Genomic DNA, 27,316 nt, shown 5'->3' on the forward strand with positions numbered 1-27,316 from the left:
CGCGCATGGTGACGTATCGTCATTATATGGTCTTATGGTGCGTTTGACATCGATTGTGGGCAAACTACACTTTGTAAACACGGGAGTGCGTTAGTATGCCTTTAAGTCACGCCCTTGATTGTTTTCCTTGAAAACACACACACACATACACACACACACACACACACACACCACACCCACACACAACACACACACACACACACACACACACACACACACGAGCGCGCGCGCAACCAGGATGTAACCTTTGGTTTATTTCTTAAGTCAATTTCTTAAGTCACGCCCTTGATTGTTTTCCTTGAACACACACACACACACACACACACACACACACACACATACACACACACACACACCAGGGCCGGACTAGGCTAAGAGGAGGGGGGGTTGCCAGTGGTGGTCCAGGGGGATGTTCCTCCTGGCGGGGTCAAGGGGCAGAGCCCCTTGTGGGGGTCAGGGGGCCCCCTGAAGCTGATGGGTAGGTCATATTCTGAGATAGGAAAATGGTCCTTGCATGAAACGGCATAAAATAAAAAATGTTTCAAGTAAGTGAGGTACATGTTTAGGCTAGGGGGGGGGGGGGGAGGTTGCGCAACCCCCATAACCCCCCCGGTAGTCCGGCCCTGCACACACACACACACACACACACACACACACACACACACACACACACACACACACAGACAGACAACACACACACACACAACACACACACAAACAAACACACACACAAACACACACACACACACACACACACACACACACACACAAACACACACGAGCGCGCGCGCGCAACCAGGATGTAACTTTTTGCTTTATTTCACGGCCTTGATTGTTTTCCTTGAAAACACACACACACATACACACACACAACACACCCACACACAACACACACAACATACACACACACACACACACACACACACACACACACGAGCGCGCGCGCAACCAGGATGTAACCTTTAATTGTTTTCCATGAACGTGGCTTGATTCACCGAGGAGAATTTCATGTCATTTGTGATGCATGCATTAATGAACAGGGAAGTTTAATGAAGACCTTACATAGTTTTATTCGCTTCAATGCAACGATGAGACCAGTCACTTGGCTTATGAAGTGTGCACTTTGTGCAAATGGCCAGTCAATCGACAGAAACTGAGGTAAGTACCAAAATATAATTGGATCAAATTATGCACGATGACGTTCTCAGTCTGTGTCCTTTGCGAAAATTGATACTGCAAAATACTGACGCTACTTCTTCAAACCCGTCTTCTCCTTTTCAATCATTATTCGTCTGGTGATATCTAAATCATTTTTAAGACGATCCGATCGACCAGAGCGCCCGCGTTCCTTTGTTGTGTATTTATTTTTGTACATATAACTTCATCGTTGCTCCTGTCCTAATTAGAGAAAGCAAACAAACCAAGCTAAGTTAGTCTTCTTCTTGTTATTCGTTGTAAATAGTGCATCTTGTCAAAAAAGTTAAAAAAAATGAAAAGGTGTATTGTTTGAGAATGGTTATTTTAAATTGCATTTTATCACACACCAATAAGTCAGCCCGCATTTTTGAGTTGATCATTGCAGTGTGTGCAAATATGCAAATATTTTTGTATTCAGGACTTCAATGACCTTGAGCTGACCATCTCCGGAGTGACCCGAACATTCGCCGAGTGGACAGAAGATTTCGTGGACAGGTACTACCCTGACCTACACCAGCGCTGCTACCGCGTACCTGCCTTGCATTTCAACCAGCAGCTGCTGAACACAAAGGGTGTGATAGCACATGGCGAGGGGGCTCTCCTTGAAAAGCCAGTAAGGTTAAGACTAATTGTTACGCATGGTAAACTCCTTGTGAGTTTAAATGTATGATAGATTTGGATCTCCTGGTCGACAGATTCCAGACAGGGCTCAATTAGTGGATGAATCGAGCTGACCACAACCCACACACCTGGAAATTCGAAAAACAAATTTGTTGTGGCCTAAGAAAACACTTCTGAGTTAAAAGAGATATTTTGGACAAAACTCAACAACAAACAAACAACAACAATTACATTTAGTCAAATTTTGACTAAATGTTTTAACATAGAGGGGGGAATCGAGACGAGGGTCGTGGTGTATGTGTGTCTGTCTGTCTGTCTGTCTGTGTGTGTGTGTAGAGCGATTTAGACTAAACTACTGGACCGATCTTTATAAAATTTGACATGAGAGTTCCTGGGTATGATATCCTCAGACGTTTTTTTCATTTTTTTGATAAATGTCTTTAATGACGTCATATCCGGCTTTTCGTGAAAGTTGAGGCGGCACTGTCACGCTCTCATTTTTCAACCAAATTGGTTGAAATTTTGGTCAAGTAATCTCCGACGAAGCCTGGACTTCGGTATTGCATTTCAGCTTGGTGGCTTAAAATTTAATTAATGACTTTGGTCATTAAAAATCTGAAAATTGTAAAAAAAAATTTTTTTTTATAAAACGATCCAAATTTACGTTCATCTTATTCTCCATCATTTCCTGATTCCAAAAACATATAAATATGTTATATTTGGATTAAAAACAAGCTCTGAAAAATAAAAAAATAAAAATTATGATCAAAATTAAATTTTCGAAATCAATTTAAAAACACTTTCATCTTATTCCTTGTCGGTTCCTGATTCCAAAAACATATAGATATGATATGTTTGGATTGAAAACACGCTCAGAAAGTTAAAACGAAGAGAGGTACAGAAAAGCGTGCTATCCTTCTCAGCGCAACTACTACCCCGCTCTTCTTGTCAATTTCACTGCCTTTGCCATGAGCGGTGGACTGACGATGCTACGAGTATACGGTCTTGCTGCGTTGCATTGCGTTCAGTTTCATTCTGTGAGTTCGACAGCTACTTGACTAAATGTTGTATTTTCGCCTTACGCGACTTGTTTAATGTTTGTCTTTGTTTTCGTTAACGTCCTACTATTGCCCCTGAGAGCCGGAAGTCTTGCACCACGGGGGATAACCTGTCAAAGGCCGAACAGAAGCCGAAGGCCGCTCATGACACGTGTGAAGGCAAGTTTTGTCTGTTTTCTAGGTATTGTTTGATTTATGTCGGGATTTAAGGTAAGCTACTGATTCAGCGATGACTAAATTTGTTTCTTGATGCATAAAAAGTCAGGGAGTGATTGATATTTGCCCGTAAATAGCCTTCAAAGCTGAAAATGTCCGCGATCGAGCACCGGAAATGGCTGTTCGATGGGTTTTGCAAGTAGAAATGTGCTTTATTTCACCAAATCAGCTCGTATTTGGTGTGGATACGGGATTCTAGAGGACGAAGGAGTCATAAGAGGTGCAAAGAAGTGCTATTTGGGAGTAGAATAAATCTTCCGAGACAGTAGACAAGAGAAGGTCATATTTGAGAGATGCGCGTAGGCCGATTGTCTTTCCGACAAGCGAATGATACAGCAGATTAATCATTCGTTTTGACCAGAAACCTAGTCTCTAGTTTTTATGAATGAGTTTTTTAATTAAAACAATCACGAGAACTCTCTCGCTTAGCCTAATGGCTGTTCGATGGGTTTCGCAAGTAGAAATGTGCTTTATTTCACCAAATCAGCTCGTATTTGACATCGGTTTGGTGTATATATATATATTTTCTAATCCTACCGCGAACTGGATAGCAGACGCGGCACGACTGTTGCACCACACTTTGAAGTAATCCCACACTTTGAAGTAAATTACTTCAAAGTGTGGGGATGTGCCCCACACTTTGAAGTAAACCCATTTTTTACTTCAAAGTGTGGGGGGATCTTCCCACACTTTGAAGTAAACTCAGTTTTTACTTCAAAGTGTGGGGGGATCTTCCCACACTTTGAAGTAACTTACTTCAAAGCGTGGGACTTTTGCATCGCCTGTTTGAGCCTGATGATTTTGTCCAAAAAAATGGCAAAGTCTTTTGGATGAGTGAACAGAAAAAGTGAGCGAGCCAAGAAACATAGTGATGTTTGTTATCAGGCTTTAAGCTATGTCCCATTGTTGAGTGTGACGAAAACTCGTGGTGACGATTTTAAAACATGTTGGGTCACGCATGGTCCAACCTTACATGGTCCAACCTTACATGGTCCAACCTTACATGGTCCAACCTTACATGGTCCATATATATATTATTGGACCATGTAAGATTGGACCATGTAAGATTGGACCATGTAAGATTGGACCATGTAAGGTTGGACCATGTAAGGTTGGACCATGTAATATTGGACTATGTAAAGTTGGACCATGTAAGATTGGACCATGTAAGGTTGGACCATGTAAGGTTGGACCATGTAAGATTGGACCATGTAAGGTTGGACCATGTAAGATTGGACCATGTAAGATTGGACCATGTAAGGTTGGACCATGTAAGGTTGGACCATGTAAGATTGGACCATGTAAGGTTGGACCATGTAATATTGGACCATGTAAGATTGGACCATGTAAGGTTGGACCATGTAAGGTTGGACCATGTTATATTGGACCATGTAAGATTGGACCATGTAAGGTTGGACCATGTAAGGTTGGACCATGCAAGGTTGGACCATGCAAGGTTTGTTTGTTTGTTGTTTGTTTGCTTAACGCCCAGCCGACCACGAAGGGCCATATCAGGGCGATGCTGCTTTGACATATATAACGTGCGCCACACACAAGACAGAAGTCGCAGCACAGGCTTCATGTCTCACCCAGTCACATTATTCTGACACCGGACCAACCAGTCCTAGCACTAACCCCATAATGCCAGACGCCAGGCGGAGCAGCCACTAGATTGCCAATTTTAAAGTCTTAGGTATGACCCGGCCGGGGTTCGAACCCACGACCTCCCGATCACGGGGCGGACGCCTTACCACTAGGCCAACCGTGCCGGTCCATGCAAGGTTGGACCATGTAAGGTTGGACCATGTAAGGTTGGACCATGTAAGATTGGACCATGTAAGATTGGACCATGCAAGATTGGACCATGTAAGATTGGACCATGTAAGGTTGGACCATGTAAGATTGGACCATGTAAGATTGGACCATGTAAGGTCGGACCATGTAAGGTTGGACCATGTAAGATTGGACCATGTAAGATTGGACCATGCGTGACCCAACATGTTTTAAAATCGTCACCACGACTTTTCGTCACACTCAACAATGGGACATTGCCAAGGACTACTAAAGGGTCCTTGGACATTGCTTAAAGCCTGATAACAAACATCACTATGTTTCTTGGCTCGCTCACTTTTTCTGTTCACTCATCCAAAAGACTTTGCCATTTTTTTTGACAAAAACCATCAGGCTCAAACAGGCGATGCAAAAGTCCCACGCTTTGAAGTAAGTTACTTCAAAGTGTGGGAAGATCCCCCACACTTTGAAGTAAAAACTGAGTTTACTTCAAAGTGTGGGAAGATCCCCCCACACTTTGAAGTAAAAAATGGGTTTACTTCAAAGTGTGGGGCACATCCCCACACTTTGAAGTAATTTACTTCAAAGTGTGGGATTACTTCAAAGTGTGGTGCAACAGTCGTGCCGCGTCTGCTATCCAGTTCGCGGTAGGATTAGAAAATATATATATATACCAAACCGATGTCAAATACGAGCTGATTTGGTGAAATAAAGCACATTTCTACTTGCGAAACCCATCGAACAGCCATTAGGCTAAGCGAGGGAGTTCTCGTGATTGTTTTAATTAAAAAACTCATTCATAAAAACTAGAGACTAGGTTTCTGGTCAAAACGAATGATTAATCTGCTGTATCATTCGCTTGTCGGAAAGACAATCGGCCTACGCGCATCTCTCAAATATGACCTTCTCTTGTCTACTGTCTCGGAAGATTTATTCTACTCCCAAATAGCACTTCTTTGCACCTCTTATGACTCCTTCGTCCTCTAGAATCCCGTATCCACACCAAATACGAGCTGATTTGGTGAAATAAAGCACATTTCTACTTGCAAAACCCATCGAACAGCCATTTCCGGTGCTCGATCGCGGACATTTTCAGCTTTGAAGGCTATTTACGGGCAAATATCAATCGCTCCCTGACTTTTTATGCATCGAGAAACAAATTTAGTCATCGCTGAATCAGTAGCTTACCTTAAATCCCGACATAAATCAAACAATACCTAGAAAACAGACAAAACTTGCCTTCACACGTGTCATGAGCGGCCTTCGGCTTCTGTTCGGCCTTTGACCGGTTATCCCCCGTGTGCACGCATTTGCTAGATTACAGATACGAGTACCTTAATTTGTACGCGTGTTGTCTGCTAGCGTTGTGGGTGAATGCAAGCACAGAAAATAAAGCTGATGAATCGGGTCTTTGACTCCGAAGCGCTTGTCAACAAAAAACATTCTTATTTTAATAATAATAATGATAATGATAATAATAATAATAATAATAATAATAATAATAATAATAATAATTGTCAGTAAGTACTGGTGTCACATGACTGATGTGAACCAGTTGATTGGCTAATGGCGATGCGCTTAAATCTGTTAGCGCACTCCTGGAGTGCGCTAACTTTTCCACAGAGCGTATTCTTACACCCTTTGCCAAAGCAAGACTGTACTCTCATCCTCAGAATTAATTAATGACATGTAGCTTATATTCTCCACAATACCAATGATTATGACCATAAATGTCCTGCTTTTCAATTAAAGCAGAAGTGGTTTTTTCTGACAGATTGCATGCGCCTGTGCCGCCCACAGTTGCACTGATCTAAAAATAGAACCCGCTGTGTCTAATTTTTCAGTTTCGACTTGCGAAGATTCCTCTCATAATTATGCCATGTTGGTGGCATGTACCTTATTATCCACATTACCAAATGATGAGTTAGTATACAATTCCCAGCAGCTAACAGAAAACACAAGTGTTAAATTCCGATAACGTCGCAGCTAGATCAGCACGTAGTCGTAGCAGACTACACTGAAATACGACTGCATCTGTTCAGTAAATGAATGTTTTCCGTTTATTTTAAGGCAAGAACAATCGGAATCGAAAACGTGTAGGGTTTAGAATGTTCTTACCACATATAAGACTTATTACCAGCCTGCTTTATGTGTGCAGACTCAGTGCAACGGGACGAGCAATTTTTGGTTTTGAAATGAGACTCAGTGCAATAGCCTAGCAGACGACATAAATCCCGCTCAGCAAATTAACATGTTAGGCAAATGTGAACGATAAAACGATGGGGATATAATACGTGTAGGGTTCAGAGCATTCTTACCGTTCATATTTAGTACCAGACTCCCCGATGAGGGAAGATACCACACGAAAAACATGCCACGTTTATTTTGAAAATGGGCTTTCCGTCGACCTTGGCAAGGGGCACAACTCTGCACAGTCAATCTGTCGAAGCTCGATGAAGGTTTCGAACCGCAAATAACTGAAAGCACAGTCCTTTCTCCGAGTTCAAATGAGAGAAAGATCATCACTGTTTAGCTTAACGCTACACTGGAATTTACAAACAGAAATTAAAACAAGAGTTTGCGTGTGATGAAAGCTCAACACACGAGACAGCCCACACAAAAGTAGATCTTCTATACGACCTGACCACACAGTTATGCCTATTCAAATGCGCGTAGCAAAATGTGCGTGTTGTATCTTCTTTTTTCTCTGGCGGTACCGACAATATCGTTATTGAAACAATCCCAGTGCACTAAGGGATTTATAGAGCAAATCTCGAAAATAATTATTGAACTCAGCGCTATGCGCTTCGTTCAATAATGAATTTTCTCGATTTGCTCTATAAATCCCTTAGTGCACTGGGATGTCTCAATAACTTAAATAATAATAATAATAATGATAATAATGATAATAATAATAATTGTCAGTAAGTACTGGTGTCACATGACTGATGTGAACCAGTTGATTGCCAATGGCGATGCGCTTAAATCTGTTAGCGCACTCTTGGAGTGCGCTAACTTTTCCACAGAGCGTATTCTTACGCCCTTTGCCAAAGCGAGACTGTACTCTCATCCTCAAAATTAATTAATGACATATGTAGCTTATATTCTCCACTTTACCAAAAAATAACCATACATTTCCTGCGGCTCAAAGCAGAAGTTTTTTTTTCTGACAGACCGCAGGCGCCTGTGCCACAGTGAATCCCACTGATCTAAAAATAGAAGCGGCTGTGTCTCTTCCACAATGGTCTCTTCTCGTTTTGACTTGCAAAGATTCTTCTCATATGCCGTGTTATTGGCATGTAGCTTATTAACCACATTACCAAATGATGAGTTAGTATAAAAATTCCCAGCGGCAAACAGAAAACACAAGTGTTATTCCGATAACGTACTACAGCTAGACCAGCATTTGAAAGTCGACTCTGTTATAGTAGACTACACTGAAATACGACTGCATCAGTTCAGTAAATGAATGGTTTCCGAATTATTATTTCAAGGCAACAACAATCGGAATCGAAAACGTGTAGGGTTAAGAACGTTCTTACCATGTGTAAAACTTATTACCAGCCTGCCTTATGCGTGCAGACGAGCAATTTTTGTTTTTGAAATGAGACTGCAGTTCAGTGGTTCGATTGCGCTGGCCGCCTAGCAGACGACATAAACCCCGCAAATTAACATGTTGGGTAAATGTGAACAAACAAACGATGGGGATATAATACGTGTAGAGTTCAGAGCATTCTTACCGTTCATATATAGTACCAGACTCCCCGATGAGTGAAGATACAACACGAGAAACATACCACATTTATGTGCTAACCGTGGCCTTGGAGACAATTCAAGGGGCAACACTCTGCACAGTCAATCTGTCGAAGCTTGATGAAGGTTTCGAATCGCAAATAACTAAGAGCACAGTCCTTTCTCCGAGTTTAAATGAGGTCTGTATGAAAGAGCATCACTTTTTAGCTTAACGCTACTCTGGAATTTACCAACAGAAATTAAAACAAAAGTTTGCGTGTGACGAAAGCACGACACACTTGAGACAGCCCACACAAAAGTAGATCTGACACAAACCTGACCACACAGTTACGCCTATCCAAATGCGCGTTGCAAAATGTGCGTTTTGAATCTTCTTTTTTCTCTGGCGGTACTGACAATATCGTTATTGAAACAATCCCAGTGCACTAAGGGATTTATAGAGCAAATCTCGAAAGTAATTATTGAACTCAGTGCTATGCGCTTCGTTCAATAATGAATTTTCTCGATTTGCTCTATAAATCCCTTAGTGCACTGGGATGTCTTAATAACTTAAATAATAATAATAATAATAATAAGGGTATTCATAGGGCGCAAATTCTAAAGTAGTTCCAAGCGCTTTACAATCTTAAATGTAATAATCTTAATAACAGCAACAATACACAACACAAGCGCCTTAAATCAATCTTAAATATAATAATCTTAATAACAGCAACAATACACATTAAAAACAAATAAACTTTGAATAAATGGAAACACAATCACGTACACAATACACAATTCAAATGATTTAGTTATTTAGTATAGTTACGAAGCATTTCCGAGTTTATCATTGCAGTGTATGCAAATATGCAACATTATTGCAAAGCGAATGTGTATTGAGCTTCTTTAGATTAAATTCGGCAGAAAAAGTTTTACTAAAATGATTGCTTCCATAGTACTGTAAATCTTTACACACTAAATGGATGCCCTCGAGCATAATTATAGCCGTTAGCGCCTTTCTCACAATGTGCTAGGCTGTTTGAATTCATGATCTGTCAGACGTTGTCAGACAGACATATCCTGTTACGATTTTATATTTGATGTCGGCCTTGACAGTAACGTTTGTTTCCGTTCACTGCTGTGAAGTTTTGAGTTCATACTCGCCATCATATCCGTTTTACAGACCAAGTGTGTCATCGGTTTTTCCAAGTGTAGGCAATTAAACTATGTGTACACAAGCACTTGTAAAATGCATTCAAGATCGTGAGCCGCCACAACGTTCCTCATTTTGCGGTCAATTGCCTTCCTGTACCGCACACACAGGAGTACTTTGCTATTAAAGGTTTTCATATTGCTTCAAGGAAAACTTCGTTGGTAATGTTCTCCTAAAAATGAACAGCTGTGCTTTATTTGCATCCAGAAAAAGCCCCCCAAAACAAAATAACAAAAACACAAAAACAAAAACAAAATCAAAATCCATACAAAATCAACAAATCAATAAACCAACAAAACAAACGAACACACGGACAATTATGCAAGAAGGATGTTCTTATTGGTTTTCTGATCCCAGTTAATAGCTTGGACGCGTCTATTATGATTGGCAAGGTGATGCATGCGGGAAGGAGAGTGTCTTGAATGAGTCTGTTTTATTTTCAGACACTACAGGGCGATCTCGCCCACACGGTAGTTGTGGAACACTTTGAACGCCTGGGTCATCACCTGCAAGAACACCATGGAGCACCTCTCTTCATCATCAGCTCTCTGGACTTTGACAACTACCTGGCCAAAATCCCCAAGCCACAAACCGCAAGAAAAAAGCAGAAACACGAAGCAGCGTCGAAAGGTCAAGATCGAAAGGGACCATCGACAGCAGGAGAGAGTGAAGGAGGAGGAGGAGGAGGAGGAGGAGGAGGAGGAGGAGGAGGAGGAGATGAGCACGGACCTCAGCAGCCCCCGAGAGCGGGACATCGCGGAGAGATTGACGTCGTCATTCTCAGTCAGAAATGGGGCGTAATTCTGGTCGAGGTGAGGCGGCCGTATAGACAAGTTTATCCCTATTTGTCAGCGTTAACATAAATAAGTTGCTGGTACGAAAATGGTGAATTTAAATATTTCCTGGCGTTTTGACTTTACCTTAGTATTTTTGTACTCTTTTATTTTTCTTGTTTGAAAAATGCTACTCCATGCAAGTGTTATTGTTTGTCACTCGGTCTGTCTCTGTCGGTATTCCCTTCCGAATGCCTGTAATAGTCTGGGTGTATAAGTCGATCATCTCCCCCCTCTCTCTCTCTCTCTCTCTCACACACACACACACACACACGCGCACACACACACACTTTGCGTGCACAGTGTATCTACACCTGGCTGTGTTTGTGCATACTTTACAAATTCCCTTATTACGCAGGTGAAGTCCACAATGTCACCGTACAGCAAGTGGAAAAACAGCAGAGAAGAAATACGGAGAAGAGTGCAGCGTGCCATGAAGCAAGTGGAGGAATGCAGTCGTCTATTTTACAAGATCATGCCCGACCTCAGTTGTCTTCCCCAGTGTGTCACACTGGTTGTCGCCCTTCCCTACATCAGTCGACATGATCTGCTACAAGTTCTTTCGGTAAGAGAATGTGAAAACGAATTTGCCAGATCGTCTGCTTTAAAGTCACAGAGACATTCCTGACACCCTCTGTGTGTGGAAGTAGATTAACATACCCAGTCCGGGTGGTGCTTGTCTTGTACAAATCCCGAACCACGTTCAGTTTTACCACAATCATTTGTTGTAATATTTGTTTTCCACAAAATTAAAACTTTTGAAAGAAATGGTTAGCTTGTGTGGCATTGCCATTGTGTTGTCCCTGACAAAATGTTCACAAGGTTCTTACTCAGAAGGGATTTTGTTTGTGTTTTAGGAACTGGACGACGACCATAGCGACACAAAGGTAGTGTTCATCTGCAAAGATGACTTCAATGGGAAGGACCCGCATTTGGGAATTGCAGCTGACACGCAAGAATGCCACGGGATTTCTGATAATACTGCAGCTTCAGGAGGTGTGTGTGCAGCCAATGCACCGCCTCTTTATGACTGGTGGCAGAACACGATGGAAGAGGGGAAACGGCCCCTGCCTTTACAGGATATGCGAACAATCGTCGGAAGGTATGTCATTATGGTATCTAGTCGTGATCTCTTCTGCATTTATTTCACTTCCATCGTTATCATGTTCGTTATGTAGACCATCAATGAAAAATAATAAAAACGAATACACGTATCAGTTATAACTTGTCCTACGTTCTTATTTATTGGACCTGAACCTTTTGATTATGACTGGAGGAAAGCACGGCATTTTTTCCGAATTAAAAAAAATTGTGTAAAGTGAATATACCATAGCAATGTTGTTCCCAGACTAAAAGGACAATAGCTCATGTGGACCTGGACTGAAAATATGTACAGGTCCAAATGTCCTGACTACTAAACACTTGTTTAATCAGAAGAGCTCATGTCAAAACTGTCGACCAGCGAGAGGCCAAAACAATGCTTCAGATCAAAAAGGTATGCATCAGTGACCAAAGGCCGAGGCCTGGGAACACCATTGCCATAGCGCTTATCTATCCTACTTTAAGCTATTTTATAAAAGAGCTCGATGACGCAAAGCAATTTTTCTCATTAGCATTGCCACTTTCTGAACAGGGTGTGCGGGCTGCTGTCCATAGTGAGAGTGTGGACATGGACCAAGCCGCGTGTGGAGGTTCGCACAGCTGCCCAGGCCATCAGCCAGGTAGGAGAGTGCTTCTCTCAGGTCGTCCTCACCCCGACACAGACCGCCATCCTGGCCGACAAGACTAGCACTCACGTGGTTGTGTCCGGTCCCATGGGATCCGGCAAAACACTACTGCTACAACTGAAGGGCAAGGAGTTGGTGCGGGAGGATAAAAGAGTGGTGATCTTAAACGTCAGGAACTTGGCCAAGGGGCGACCCATTGGCTACCTTCTTGAAAAGGCGTTAAAAAGACACAGAGATGAGGTGCAGAGTGGAAGCGTTGAGCGGTGTGATGTCGCCCTGGATGACTTTAACCTGAAGAATTTCGCGTCTGAATTGGAGAAAGGCGGACCCACCGAGGATATATGCTTCCTGCTGGACGAACTGACTCGCAGCACAATACACCTGGTGACGCTGCTCAGGGGACAGTTCCCCAAAGCACGAGTCTGGTGCAGCAACATGAACTGTCGTAAAGTACCTCAAGGCTTTCGCCTCTACCGTCTCACTGACTGCCTTCGTTGTCCTCCGTCTGTGCAGCTTCTGTTGAAAGAACTGGACCTGAACCCGTCACACAAAGGGGTGTACACTACGCGCAGCGCAACGCGAGGTCTGCCATGTGACGGCCCTCCAAGCATCTTCGTCTTCCACAAAGATCACGACACGGATGGTCCGGTCTCCGACTGCGTGCAATGTGCAGATAGGCTAGTAGACATCCTTCACGACTTAGGATTGGTTTTTCCCAGTGAGGACCAAGCTCAAGACCAGAAACCTGCCACAACTCCAATTCAAGCCAGGAAAGGAACATCTGTAGATGCGGCTGCATTAACCTTCAGTGATGTGATGTTTCTGTACAGCATTCCTCCCACGTACTACAAACAAGTTGGCGAAAACATATGGGAGTTGGACACGGCAACTATGGTCAAAGGCATTTTGTACCTGGTTCGCTGCAAGTTCTTAGCTCGACTAACAGAGAAGGGTGTACCCATGAATTTTGCAGTGGAGGTGACGTCCGAGAAGATTGCTTTTCCCGAGAAAGATCAGATGACCCTTACAGATGTACTATCGGTGCCCAGTCTGGAGCGAAAAGTGGTGATCTTCATGGCAGGTGTGGACACGGCCATTGACCGAGAGGCAGACAGCAAGGCAATCAACTTGGCAGTCAAGTTCCTTCAGAATACTTTTGGTAGAAATGAGGGTAACCAGAATGGCGGGGAAGGAGAAAACAACACCTCCATTGAAGATGCTGCAGTGGACATGATGCACACGCTGATTACAATGCACAAAAGTAAATTCGCCCTAAAGCAATTTACCAACGCTACCAAAGAAAACATACGGGAGCTCACCAAAGCGATCTTTCGTGAGGTCAAGATAAAAATTCATCCGCATTCCAAAACCGATTCAGAGGACAACAGCGGAGTGAAGATAAGGAAGGCAATGGAGGTAAGAGGAGACTCACCTGAGTTCCCGACTGGTCTTAGTCACCAGGAGATGACAGGGGCATCTAACACCCACACCTCTTCACTCAAAAACGGACAGCTTGACATCTCATCCCAGTCTTTGTTTTCCATGCCAGACTGCGACCCAGAGGAAAGTAACTCTGACCCACAGAATTTCCCAAAGGGAGAGAGTCACGCAAAGCAGGCTGGAAAAGAGGAGGGCTTCAACAACGCAGCAGCTAGAAGCAAAGATGAAGAGAGGGGTGATACTTTCTGTGAACAGACGGCCGATGAAAAAGACGAGACAATAAAAAATAACGCTGCGAAGCAAGAGGGCAGTGGCACCGAGGACAAACAGGGAAACCTCAACACAGAAAATGAGAAGGTAAAGATGGACACCCTCAGGCAAGCCGAACTTCGCCGAATCAGACAAGCCATGTCCTCACTGTCTATGGATGACCAAGATCATGTATTCCTGGCGGCTTCTCGTTGTCTTTCACAGTTTGTCACCTTCATTCCTTGATTTCCTGACCTCGTTCCCCTGTGACCGAAGAATGACCTGATTTTGAGGATCTTTTTGTAAGAAGATCCCTGGAAAATGTACCTGCAGGGTAAAGTAGAGCTCTTCGCGTGGCTTGAGAGATGTAGATCAGGTCGATCTCAGAGCATTTTAGTGCAGGCAGATCATTGGGATTGAAGCGCTGAAGCTGCAACACGTTGAGCTGTAGGAACTGTGGAACGAGTAAAAACTTTGAATGGGGCAAGCTCGAGGGAGATCACCCTTATGGTCAGCAACGCCTTGTCGAAAATTCGGGATCTTATTAGAGTCCAATCAGATATGGGTCCGGTCACGGCCCACTGTGGACTGGGTGGCCGAGTGGTAACGCACTTGCGCTCGGAAGCGAGAGGTTGCGAGTTCGACCCTGGGTCAGGGCGTTAGCAATTATCTCTCCCCTTTCCTAACCTTGGTGATGGGTTCAAGTGCTAGTCTTTCGGATGAGACGAAAAATCGAGGTCCCTTCGTGTACACTACATTGGGATGTGCACGTTAAAGATCCCACGATTGACAAAAGGGTCTTTCCTGGTAAAATTGTATAGGCATAGATAAAAATGTCCACCAAAATACCCGTGTGACTTGGAATAATAGGCCGTGAAAAGTAGGATATGCGCCGAAATGGCTGCGATCTGCTGGCCGATATGAATGCGTGATGTATTGTGTAAAAAAAAATTCCATCTCACACGGCATAAATAAATCCCTGCGCCTCGAATATGTGCGCGATATAAATTGCATAAAAAAAAATAAAAAAAATAAAAATCCCTGCGCTTAGAACTGTACCCACGGAATACGCGCGATATAAGCCTCATATTGATTGATTGATTGATTTACCGTTGTGACTGCTAGTCCATGCAAAAAATTTATCAACGACGAGAGTAAAGAAATATAACTTTTAGTGCATCAAATACTTGGTCGTCAGAAATCCCAAAAATCCCAAAGAGAACTTAATTTGACTCAAACAAAAAATAATGTTTGCTTCAGTGAGAGGGCAACACTGAGGTATTTACATTTTCACATCCACAGACATCCCATCTCTCAAAGGAAGCGAAAACAACAACAAAATGCAGATTTTCCCGCAAAGGGCTACGTTTGGGAGCAGAACCCGACCTACCCTCTCCACCAACGAGTACATATGAGAGTTACGAATGCTTTCGGAAGACAGACAGTTTCGGATCGTTGTTCAGTTTGCTTTGTTTTTAAGGGATAGATGAAATTCAAAAACTTGAACCTTCGTCGTATCATGCAAAAGAGATTGCTTATGAGTAAAAAGGAATGTCACAGTACGTCGTAGAAACTTTCCTTCACTTGTTGATTTTTCAGAAATGCATAGCAAGAACCAGTTAATAATTGTGGCGCTCTCGATGAGAACACTTATTTCTGTCAGGATTTCCTTGTGTTTTTTCCCCACAATTGATCATTCGAAGCAAGCAAAGTGGAACGTTTACGGATATCAGGTGGTATACAATCCAGTAATACTGTCTGTGTGTCAATGCTCACTGCACATGCATCTGTTAATTGCATGTTGATACTGGAACAGGTTACAGCTAGGTTTTGACAATAGACACGCACAAAGTATTGATTCCGTGTTCGAATGTCTGGTTTTATTTTACCAGAGTTTTCTTGTAATTGTATACATGCCACGATGCTGAAAACGTCAACCACTTTTTTTCAATGAATCTTTCTGGACTGTTTCAAAGTCCATTTGCAAAATAAAATCAAAACAAATTCCAGCTTTCTTCTACTTATAATTCTTTTTATATTTAGTCAAGTTTTGACTAAATATTTTAACATCGAGGGGGAATCGAAACGAGGGTCGTGGTGTATGTGCGTGTGTGCGTGCGTGTGTGCGTGCGTGTGTGTGTGTGTGTGTGTAGAGCGATTCAGACTAAACTACTGGACCGATCTTTATGAAATTTGACATGAGAGTTCCTGGGTATGAAATCCCCGAACGTTTTTTTCATTTTTTTGATAAATGTCTTTGATGACGTCATATCCGGCTTTTCGTGAAAGTTGAGGCGGCACTGTCACGCCCTCATTTTTCAACCAAATTGGTTCAAATTTTGGTCAAGTAATCTTCGACGAAGCCCGGACTTCGGTATTGCATTTCAGCGTGGTGGCTTAAAAATTAATTAATGACTTTGGTCATTAAAAATCGGAAAATTGTAAAAAAAAATAAAAATTTATAAAACGATCCAAATTTACGTTTATCTTATTCTCCATCATTTGCTGATTCCAAAAAAAATATAAATATGTTATATTCGGATTAAAAACAAGCTCTGAAAATTAAATATATAAAAATTATTATCAAAATTAAATTGTCCAAATCAATTTAAAAACACTTTCATCTTATTCCTTGTCGGTTCCTGATTCCAAAAACATATAGATATGATATGTTTGGATTAAAAACACGATCAGAAAGTTAAAACAAAGAGAGGTACAGAAAAGCGTGCTATCCTTCTTAGCGCAACTACTACCCCGCTCTTCTTGTCAATTTCACTGCCTTTGCCATGAGCGGTGGCCTGACGATGCTACGAGTAAAATGGCATTGCGTTCAGTTTCATTCTGTGAGTTCGACAGCTACTTGACTAAATATTGTATTTTCGCCTTACGCGACTTGTTTAATTTTGTAATTCAAAGTTACATTAGAATCTGAACAATTCTGTATCACAGTATGCTACTTTAGGGCTTGAAAAGTCTGGGAGGGCGGGGATGTAGCTCAGTCGGTAGCGCGCTGGATTTGTATCCAGTTGGCCGCTGTCAGCGTGAGTTCGTCCCCACGTTCGGCGAGAGATTTATTTCTCAGAGTCAACTTTGTGTGCAGATTCTCCTCGGTGTCCGAACACCCCCGTGTGTACACGCAAGCACAAGACCAAGTACGCACGAAAAAGATCCTGTAATCCATGTCAGAGTTCGGTGGGTTATAGAAACACGAAAATACCCAGCATGCTTCCTCCGAAAACGGCGTATGGCTGCCTAAATGGCGGGGTAAAAAACGGTCATACACGTAAAATTCCACTCGTGCAAAAAACACGAGTGTACGTGGGAGTTTCAGCCCACGAACGCAGAAGAAGAAGAACAATCTGGGGATGTATACCTTCGGGACATGACAGGGGTGGGATTTTAAAGTTTTGGGACTTGGGACAATATTCTGTATTCTTTATGACTGCATGCAGAGCTGTGAAACTGCAGAGCGCTGTAGGACCGCAGAGCTGGGATAATTCATGCAAAGCTGTGAGACTGCAGAGCTTTGGGACTGCATGCAGACCTGTGGGACTCTGAACTGTGGGATTGAAAAATCTTTCTTACTTCAGGAGTGTCGTGCGAAGAGGGTTTAAGAGGCAATGATATGTTGAGACGAATCCTGTGCGGTAAATGAGCATTGGGGTAAGATCATTTAAGGAACTTTGACCTGGGAAAAACATAGTGCCGAAAAGCTCTATGCTCCCACAAGTCCATGTTTCTATAATGTAATGTCTCATGCTTTCCCTGTGTCCATTTCTACTAACAGTCAATGCGAACGAATTGTTGAATTTCCTTTTTACCGAAACATAACTGTTTTCCTCTATTAAGAACTTGACAAATAGTAAAGCAATTGCTGTTGACCAAAGGCCTATGATAAGCTTTTGAAAGCTGAAGCAGAAAAGATGTTAGGAGCGGAGATGTAGCTCAGTCAGAGCTGGCTTTATAACTAGTTCATTGCTATCAGTGTGAGTTTGAAATGTATTTCCAATCGGTGTCCGAACACCCCCGTGTGTACACGCAAGCACAAGACCAAGTGCGCACGAAAAAGATCCTGTAATCCATGTCAGAGTTCGGTGGGTTATAGAAACACGAAAATACCCAGCATGCTTCCTCCGAAAGCGGCGTATGGCTGCCTAAATGGCGGGGTAAAAACGGTCATACACGTAAAAGCCGTGGGAGTTTCAGCCCATGAACGAACAAACAAACAAACAATACAGTGTATACCAAAAAAATACACGCCTATTTCTTCTGATTTTAAAATGCTGCAGGGTGAAACATTTATTACTGTTTTTGTATGCTTTATTTCTACATTATTTAAAAGAAAACTTAGTTAGTAATCTTGGAGGTTTAAGTACCTCAGCAAAAGAGGCTCATAATGTTAGAAAGGGTGAATCTCAAATAAATGCTCTTTTGAAATATGCATCTTTTATTGTATGCTGACCATAAGGTTATTTGCGCAGAAACGGTTGCCCACATTACAAATATGATTGGAGAGAATGAAGAATTATTGTAATAAGTCGACTCTAGTTTTAAATGTAAGCAAACATAACACTTTCATTTTTTTCTAAAGGCACTCTCTTTCCCGTGTAAAATAGTTCGACTCACTCTCCCATATCTGGCCAGGCTTTTACATGGGATACGACGATCCTTTTATTTGGTCACATACCAAAAAAATAACAGCCTTGGTGCTCTCCGCTAACAGTGGGACTTTTTTACACCCCCAGTATAGGGGTGTGTATAGGATTCGGTCGATGTGTTTGTTTGTTTGTGTGTTTGTGTTCGCATATAGATCTCAAGAATGAACGGACCGATCGTCACCAAACTTGGTGAACAGGTTCTATACATTCCTGAGACGGTCCTTACAAAAATTGGGACCAGTCAAACACACGGTTAGGGAGTTATTGGTGGATTAAGATTCTACAAGGACTTATAGAGGGACATATTAATGGTCAAAGGGAAATAACCTTCTCAGTTGGTGGCAGTGAGAATGGTAAGGACGGGGGTGTTTTTCCTACCTCGGAGGAATTTCTTGTTTTTTGATGATTTGATTTCGTAATTTAGGAGAAATGTATTTATCAAAAAATTCCAACTCACCCAAACAAACTGTCAGGGTGTTGATTTTTGGTATGTGACCAAGTGGAGGGATGGTCTTACCCCATGTAAAAGCCTGGCCAAATCTGAGATCTAGAGCCGTACTGTTTGCACGGGAAAGAGTGTGTCTTTAAAAAATTTTTTTAGGATGAAAGTAAAGTCTCAGTTCTGAGGAAAGCACGTTGCTTTTGTATTTACACCCCCGGTATAGGGGTGTGTATAGGTTTCACTCGATGTGTTTGTGTTCGCAAGTAGATCTCAAGAATGAACGGACCGATCGTCACCAAACTTGGTGAACAGGTTCTATACATTCCTGAGACGGTCCTTACAAAAATTGGGACCAGTCAAACACACGGTTAGGGAATTATTGGTGGATTTTGGTTTTTTTGGGGGATCAACTACGGCATAACTCTTCCTTATCTTCTCCATGTTTTCAGCGTTTACCTCCCTTCCTTCGTATGGTGCACTATAGTATTTTAACCACACTTGTTAGCAGTGCCTTCTCAGTTGGTGGCAGTGAGAATGGTAAGGACGGGGGTGTTTTTCCTACCTCGGAGGAATTTCTTGTTGATTTTGGTGTTAAGAGGTGCAGCCGGTTAAAAGATGTTAAGACATTTTATGTAGCGCACAAGAACCTGTATGATCGTTCCTTGCGAGCATTGTTTGTTTTATTGAAACTTTGTATTAGATTGTTATTCCTGCTGGATGTCATTTATTCTATAAGATAATTCTGTCAAATTTGAACTATTGCTGTGAAATTTGGGGTTAACAAATTATCGATGTATTAATTATCAAAATATATATATAATATATATAATATAATATAACATATATATAAACAGAGCTAGTTTGTTGTTTTCTTTGCCTTCTCCTTTCAACGTATATATATATATATGTTTTTAAATATTTGCCTTGTCTAAAACTTGTCTAAATTTCAATTTATTTTTTTTACAATTGCGTTTTACACACTTTGACCTTAAATCAAAGTGTTTCCCTTCACAGATGTCCTCTTGGGATTGTCAGATGAGGGTGGTCTCCCATGCCAACAGAAGCTACCTCTCCGAGAGAGGTTCCGTTATAGTTGGATACCATGGGTTGACAACGGCTCTCGCCATCTCTACCATCAGACCATTGATGAGACACATTAGTGTCGAAACACGTGTCTGGTATCGGTAGTAAAACAATGGTCCTCCTCTGTACTAGATTTCTCTGTTGATACGCTCTCCCCTTCGGGGGTGTTAGCTTCTCTTTGAAATCTTGGTCCCGTCCGAGGAGGGTCTGATTTCCCCTATAGAGCTATCTGTGAAGGGACACTTTTCCCTCTCTCTTTTGCTCTGCTAAGAGATTTTTATAATCTCGGAAGTCTGACTTTCAGTTGTTTCTTTCACAACTCTGATTGTGTGTGTATATATAGGCAAATATTTAAAAACAATCTCCTCAAAAGTTTTGGTGATGAATATGGAATATGTTTTAATGATCCAATTTTCGCCCCCACGGGAGGCCTCCTCAAAAGTTTTGGCGATGAATATGGAATATGTTTTGATGAACCAAATGTTTGCATGTATATAACTATATATCGGCTTTGGGGAAAATATAAAACCTTTCTTTCTTGTTCAATCGCTGTGCCTCATTTGCCTTTAAGAAACAGGTGATTGAAGATTGAATAAATACAATCTTGTATGAATGGTGTGTGTGTGTGTGTGTGTGTGTGTGTGTGTGTGTGTGTGTGTGTGTGTGTGTCAAACGTCCAACTCAGTTGATCAAACCTTCCCAACACACACACGCACACATACCCAGAGAGACAAACCTCGCTCTCCGCTCTCGTCAAAACATTGTTATTTATTGACTGAATGTAAAAAACAAATCTGTGGAGGATATTTTACTGGCTGTACCAGTGGTGCATAGTCTTTAACTGTCTTTCAATTTTTTTTATTTTTTTTATTTTTTTTACCTCTGCATGAATTGTGTAATTGGTGGTAGGGGTGAGGTGAGTCGTGATCGCAGTTAAACGTGGCACTTTGACATGCTACAAAAATCGTGAAAATGCATATTTTTCAACCAGGTAAAGACAGCCGTGGAGGAAATTCATCCCTCTCGATGAGTTAATTAATGTAATTATCCGCCGTTATATATTCACCAAAGTGAACATAGATCAGTTAGATAGCGTTAAAACGGTTTAGGAAAAGCTCCTACGCATGCAGTTGACGCCAGCAATGTTTTTTAAACCAGGTGTTGTTTGTTGCAAAGTGTCTGTACTACATAAACGTACATTATTTGGGAGAAAAAAAAGTCTAAAAACGGAGTTTTTGCTTAGGGGGAAAGCAACACACCGATCTGACACAACTTGAACTGACAAGTTTTGAGTTCAAATTGTGATTTGACATTGTAGCTAATAAAAGACAATTCTTTCGCATTTAGCGTATCGCTCATTCCCAAATTCTCACAGCATGCACTGATTAAATAAATGCAATGTAATGATTGTACTAGTCAAAGTAGATTAAAAACAAGTCGCGTAAGGCGAAATTACTACATTTAGTCAAGCTGTGGAACTCACAGAATGAAACTGAACGCACAGCATTTTTTCACATTGACCGTAGTCCGCCGCTTGTGCAAAACGGAGTGAAACTGACGAGCCTGTTCAGCGCGGTAGTGGTTTTGCTGTGCTGCATAGCACGCTTTTCTGTACCTCTCTTCGTTTGAACTTTCTGAGCGTGTTTTAATCCAAACATATCATATCTATATGTTTTTGGAATCAGGAACCGACAAGGAATAAGATGAAATTGTTTTTAAATCGATTTCGGAAATTTAATTTTGATCATAATTTTTATATTTTTAATTTTCAGAGCTTGTTTTTAATTCAAATATAACATATTTATATGTTTTTGGAATCAGGAAATGATGTAGAATAAGATGAACGTAAACGTATATAAAAAAAAAAATTACAATTTTCAGATTTGTAATGACCAAAGACGAAAGTCATTAATTAATTTTTAAGCCACCAAGCTGAAATGCAATACCGAAGTCCGGCCTTCGTCGAAGATTGCTTTACAAAAATTTCAATCAATTTGATTGAAAAATGAGGGTGTGACAGTGCCGCCTCAACTTTTACAAAAAGCCGGATATGACGTCATCAAAAGTATTTATTGAAAAAAAGAAAAAAATGTCCGGGGATATCATTCCCAGGAACTCTCATGTCAAATTTCATAAAAGATCGGTCCAGTAGTTTGGTCTGAATCGCTCTACACACACACACACACACACACACACACACACACACACACACACACACAGACAGACAGACACACACACACACATACACCACGACCCTCGTCTCGATTCCCCCTCTATGTTAAAACATTTAGTCAAAACTTGACTAAATGTAAAAAGTAAATAGAATGAACATTCTTCTTTCGAGCAACCAAAGGGAAATATAAAAGAATGAGACATACTGTAATACCTAACAAATAAATCCCTACACTAAAACTAAAATGACGTCATATTCGAAACATTGGTTCTCTAGTCAGATCGATGAATAGATTCTTCTTTGCAGTAAAACGATTATGGAAAAAGAGATCAATAACGCTGCGTCGCTCACAAGAAATAACGGTTTTAGGTGTGACGAACAAAAGAACGGGGCCTGAGTACGGTGATAAAATGATACAAGACTTAGTTTACAACCATTTGAAAAATACATACATCCCCGTGGCTGCCCTCATAACGAAATCGTTTTTCTCGTGTTTTGAACTTGCACTGAGTCCGTCCCGCACTTTGTTTTGTGTACATCACGTGGCCACCCAAACATCCGCACAACGCAACATTTTTACGAGAAAAACACGTTTATTTGTTTGCTTTGTCTGTATTACACATTTCTATTTACATTTACCACTGACACACCAAATTGTATACTTTAGTTTGCAAGTGAATCGTTATCATACAAAATAACGTTATCACGAGATGAACAGAGATCTCAGAGATCGTCTGCTTCTCAACTGTTTCGCGCAAAGCAAATCGTGTAATATCTTTGATATCGGGAGATTTTTTTCCGTTTTCGTTTCGCTTGATCTTAAGCGGTGGTCTTCTGCATTTAGAGACCGGAACGGGGGTCACCTAAAAAGAGGTGTTCCCGTATCCGAGGTCACGCTAAGCGAGGTTTTCTTAGTCATACAAAGAAGGCTTTAGGTCGGGACCAACACCCTGATTGATGTTATCAGAGGTGTGACCTTAAACGGTAGTGACGTTAACCGGGGAGTACTGTAACTGGATTTCCACCATTTTGAGAAATGGCCACTTGAAGATTTCAACCCCTTATAAAAAATAGTAAACACAGGATTGTAGCCCTCATATTTTACACACTTGACTTAGAGGAAACACTGGTCATGCACACTAGTAATCAATTTAATTGAACAACTTTTTCATATGCAAAAAAGGTATAATTTGTTCTGCTTCCAGAATACACTCCTGCTCTTTTGTCAGTTCTGGAGCTAGAAAAGCCCAGTGCACCATAGCTGCTTCTGACTTCCACACAGACCCCACTGTGGCCTGTGCTACAGCAGTCAGAAGCAGCCTCCTCACACATAGCATGTTCTGCTTCCAAGCAAAGCTTATACTGTACATTAGTTCAAATCGTCTTTCAAAGTTTATTACCGTCATAAACAAACAAATGTCAAGTCACTTGCAAAAATATCATCAAGGACTCATGTATTCATTCATTGTGTGGCCTAATGAACGCAACACGCATAAATAAAAATTAAATTGCCGGTACTTTTCATAGCGAAAAAAACCACCTAAAAAAAAACAAAACCACAAAACTCTCTCTGAAATCATTACACTTTTTTTTATTGTGTTTTTCAAGAAAGCCCATCGGTAACCTTATGTTGTATCAGCTCATATCGTTTTGCGTTACGCACAAAACTACAAACCCAATAACACTAACAACAAACCAAACGAACAAAGCAGCAAACAAGCAAGCAAACAAACAAATAAACACAAGGCTGAAGGCGCATTATAACCACACAATGCAAATGGTAACAACATCACGAGCTTTAGATCCTGACTGCATGCTACTCTGTTCATTATCAAGAAAACAAATTGGCATTCTTACCTTTTGTTGTACTTTCCTCTTCACAAAAATGTTGTGCACAAAGGTCGAAATAAATAATACACATTTTGCACTTTTAACAGTCGACCTCCTGTACTGCTTTTGTCTTAGCCGTTTGACCAGTTATTCCTGTGTAAAATTCATCTCTGAGTGTCTTCGCTTTTCGAACATACTTTTTCCCGTAGTCCCGGGTTGCAGAGTCTTTTTCGGCTGAACTTCTTCTCATGAGGTGTCACATAGCATGCTTCCTTCATCGATGACAGAATTTTCTTTGTTGGGGTTCCATAAACAGATGGAAGAGATGCTGTGGTAGTTTCACCTAAACTGAGGAGCAGTGTCTGACATATATACTACAAGCTGATGTGAATACACCTACAGGGTAACACAAACTGTGGAAGCACACACAGGAGAAAGATGTACAGGAGTTGGGTAGCTTGATTCATTTTTGAGGGGTGGAATCACAATCAGCAAGTATTGGAGTTGATGCATGACTCGAACAGGAGGATAAACCCCATTCACCATGTTCTCAAAAGGATCTTCGATTGAAGAAACAGCTCAATCGTCATATTTTGGGGTAGATTTTGCCAATGGAGACGCATCAAAGTCATCAGGTTTCACTTTTAGCATTGGCAGAAAGGAGATTATGCGCCAGTGATGTATGAATGCTATTTATTTTTGTTTTTATCACACAGCAAGCTGCTTTTCTCGTGTATTTTTTATGTTCATTCATGTATTGTACACTTGGCAATAAATTATCTATCTATCTATCTAACCGTAATCCGTGAATCCGAAGGACAGTCTCCTGAAATGCATGGTGCTTCTTACTTGCCTGGACGGCCTGATTCATCTCCTTTCAAACAGCGTCTGCAAAAGACATGGATACTATGAATGTTATCTCCTTTGAACAGGCAATTACTACATGTACTTCTATTTAAAAATTATTAACCGATAATTAAAAAAAGGTAATTGCCTCCGTATTATCTCTTCTGCGTTAAAACTTTGGATAGTTTTCCGTGTTTCTATTCACACAAACAAATGAAACATTAGTACTTGATTACACTGAATATCCTGAAAGTAACCAAAAGCTTTTGTAAGTAAGAAGTAAGTAAGTACTGAAGTAAGTAAGTAAGTAAGTAAGTAAGTGTGTGTGTGTGTGTGTGTGTGTGTGTGTGTGTGTGTGTGTGTGTGTGTTGGTACTTACCAGACTTTGTACAGGGAGACTCAGTTTCTTGGGTTTCAAGAATTATTTGCTGAAGCAAATCCTCATCTGACCACTTATGCATCAGTTTGACATTGTGATAACCTCTGAATAACAAAATATATTAGAGTCAATTAAACTGACAAAATCCATCAACCAAATCATTCATCTATCCATCTTTACAAGCATACACAAATAATGTAAACACTCACTAACATTTTTAAAATTTTTTAACAAACACTAAAGAGCTGCATGGATACACTACAACATTAAGGCATGAGCACATGCACACACCGTCACACACACACACACACACACACACTGACACAAACAAACACACACGCGCGCAAGAACATTCACGCTGAAACAAACACATTTACCTGCCTGTGTTTTACAATTAGGAAAACAAAACACAAAAAGCTAGGAATCAGTTTGCAGATACAGGATTTAGACTGAATCAGAAGGTTAATCCCCTATATATTTAAAAAAGGAATCTGAATTTCAGCTTTTATGGTCTGTTCAAATGGGGAAAAAACATAATACATGAAGATACTCACTTGAATCTGTGTCCTGACTCGAGCAACAGCCAAATTGACTGTGCAGCAGATGTAAAAATGGCAGAGAGCTGTTCTCTGTTCCAGTGTTTTCAGAAAGTGGACCATCCTTTTGTCAGTTTTAGGACCCCCCTTGCACCCACTCAGTTTACCACCAACCCCCCTCCCCAACCCCCTTCAGGGTTCGTACAGGTCATGGAAAACCTGGAAAGTCATGGAATTTGATTTTTAATTTTCCAGGCCTGGAAAGTCATGGAATTTCAATTCAAGTCATGGAAAGTCATGGAATTTAACAAAAATAAGAAAGAAAAAAAAATTAACCTTTAGCACGCCAGCGGCTATTTTTGTCGCCCAGCCGTCACCCAGCCATCCCCCCCCCCCCCCCCTTTGCCAGCAAGCAGCGATTTGCGTCGCCAGCACAAGGCTTGTTCGTATGACCAACTTCTCGTTCGTATTTGCATACGAAAATAACGATATTTTTAACGGCACTTGAGCCAAAGCGAGGCTCACTTCCTTCCGTTATCTCGTCGTGTCGTCTGCGCTGCATTTGAGTCGGTTTCGTCGAAGTTTTCTGCTTTTGTTTTTGCATCGATAAAGTACTTTAGCGCTTCGACAAGCAAGATGGAGGATGATGAGTTTGAAACTTTCTTTCGAGTTGTTTCTTGACAACAAAAAGTATGCGGAATTGGAACGAATTACCAAGGAAGATCTTCGCAATGAACTGTGTATCGCGGTGAAAAAAATGACAGTTCGTCAAGTCACAGTGACGGTTACGAAACGGAATTTACGAAAGTGCAGATGGATACAAACAGTGGCTGGTCCAGTCACAGGCGGAAGGTATCGTTCACTGGACCACTACTTTCATAGAAAGTCTTTCTATGAAAGTAGTGGTCCAGTGAACGATACCTTCCGCCTGTGGTCCAGTTTAGTGAAATGACAGGACCAGCAAACATTACCGATAATCTGACTGCGTAGCAAATGCTTGACTTGCTTGTCGAAGAGACACTGCGTAGAAACTGACTCAAATTCAGTGCAAAGCAAGCCAGTGTCAAAACTGGCAGTGACAAGACGTAAAAAGTTTGCGTGTTCGGAAATGGCGACCTGTGGATCTAGTCATGGAAAATGTTATTGAGGCTCATGGAAAGTCATGGAAAAGTCATGGAATTTTGTTTCTAAAAACCAGTGGGGACCCTGCCCCTTATTACCACCCTCCTCCCTCAAGGGAATGCATATATTTCCCAATTCATTCTTCATTCACTCTTCATTCACTCTTTCAC

At 41.4% G+C, this 27,316-nt stretch overlaps 1 protein-coding gene across 1 annotated transcript; it reads left to right on the forward strand.

Moving 5' to 3' along the window:
• Nucleotides 1-1,016: 1,016 nt before the first annotated feature.
• Nucleotides 1,017-16,115, forward strand: LOC138949087 (uncharacterized). Its single transcript, XM_070320863.1, has 6 exons — nt 1,017-1,158; nt 1,616-1,810; nt 10,272-10,640; nt 11,020-11,226; nt 11,519-11,763; nt 12,295-16,115. The coding sequence occupies exons 1-6, from the start codon at nt 1,132-1,134 to the stop codon at nt 14,321-14,323; spliced, it is 3,072 nt and encodes a 1,023-aa protein (XP_070176964.1). The 5' UTR covers nt 1,017-1,131; the 3' UTR covers nt 14,324-16,115.
• The last annotated feature ends 11,201 nt before the right edge of the window (nt 16,116-27,316 follow it).

The sequence above is a fragment of the Littorina saxatilis genome, linkage group LG1, assembly GCF_037325665.1.
Source record: "Littorina saxatilis isolate snail1 linkage group LG1, US_GU_Lsax_2.0, whole genome shotgun sequence".
Classification (NCBI taxonomy): domain Eukaryota; kingdom Metazoa; phylum Mollusca; class Gastropoda; order Littorinimorpha; family Littorinidae; genus Littorina; species Littorina saxatilis.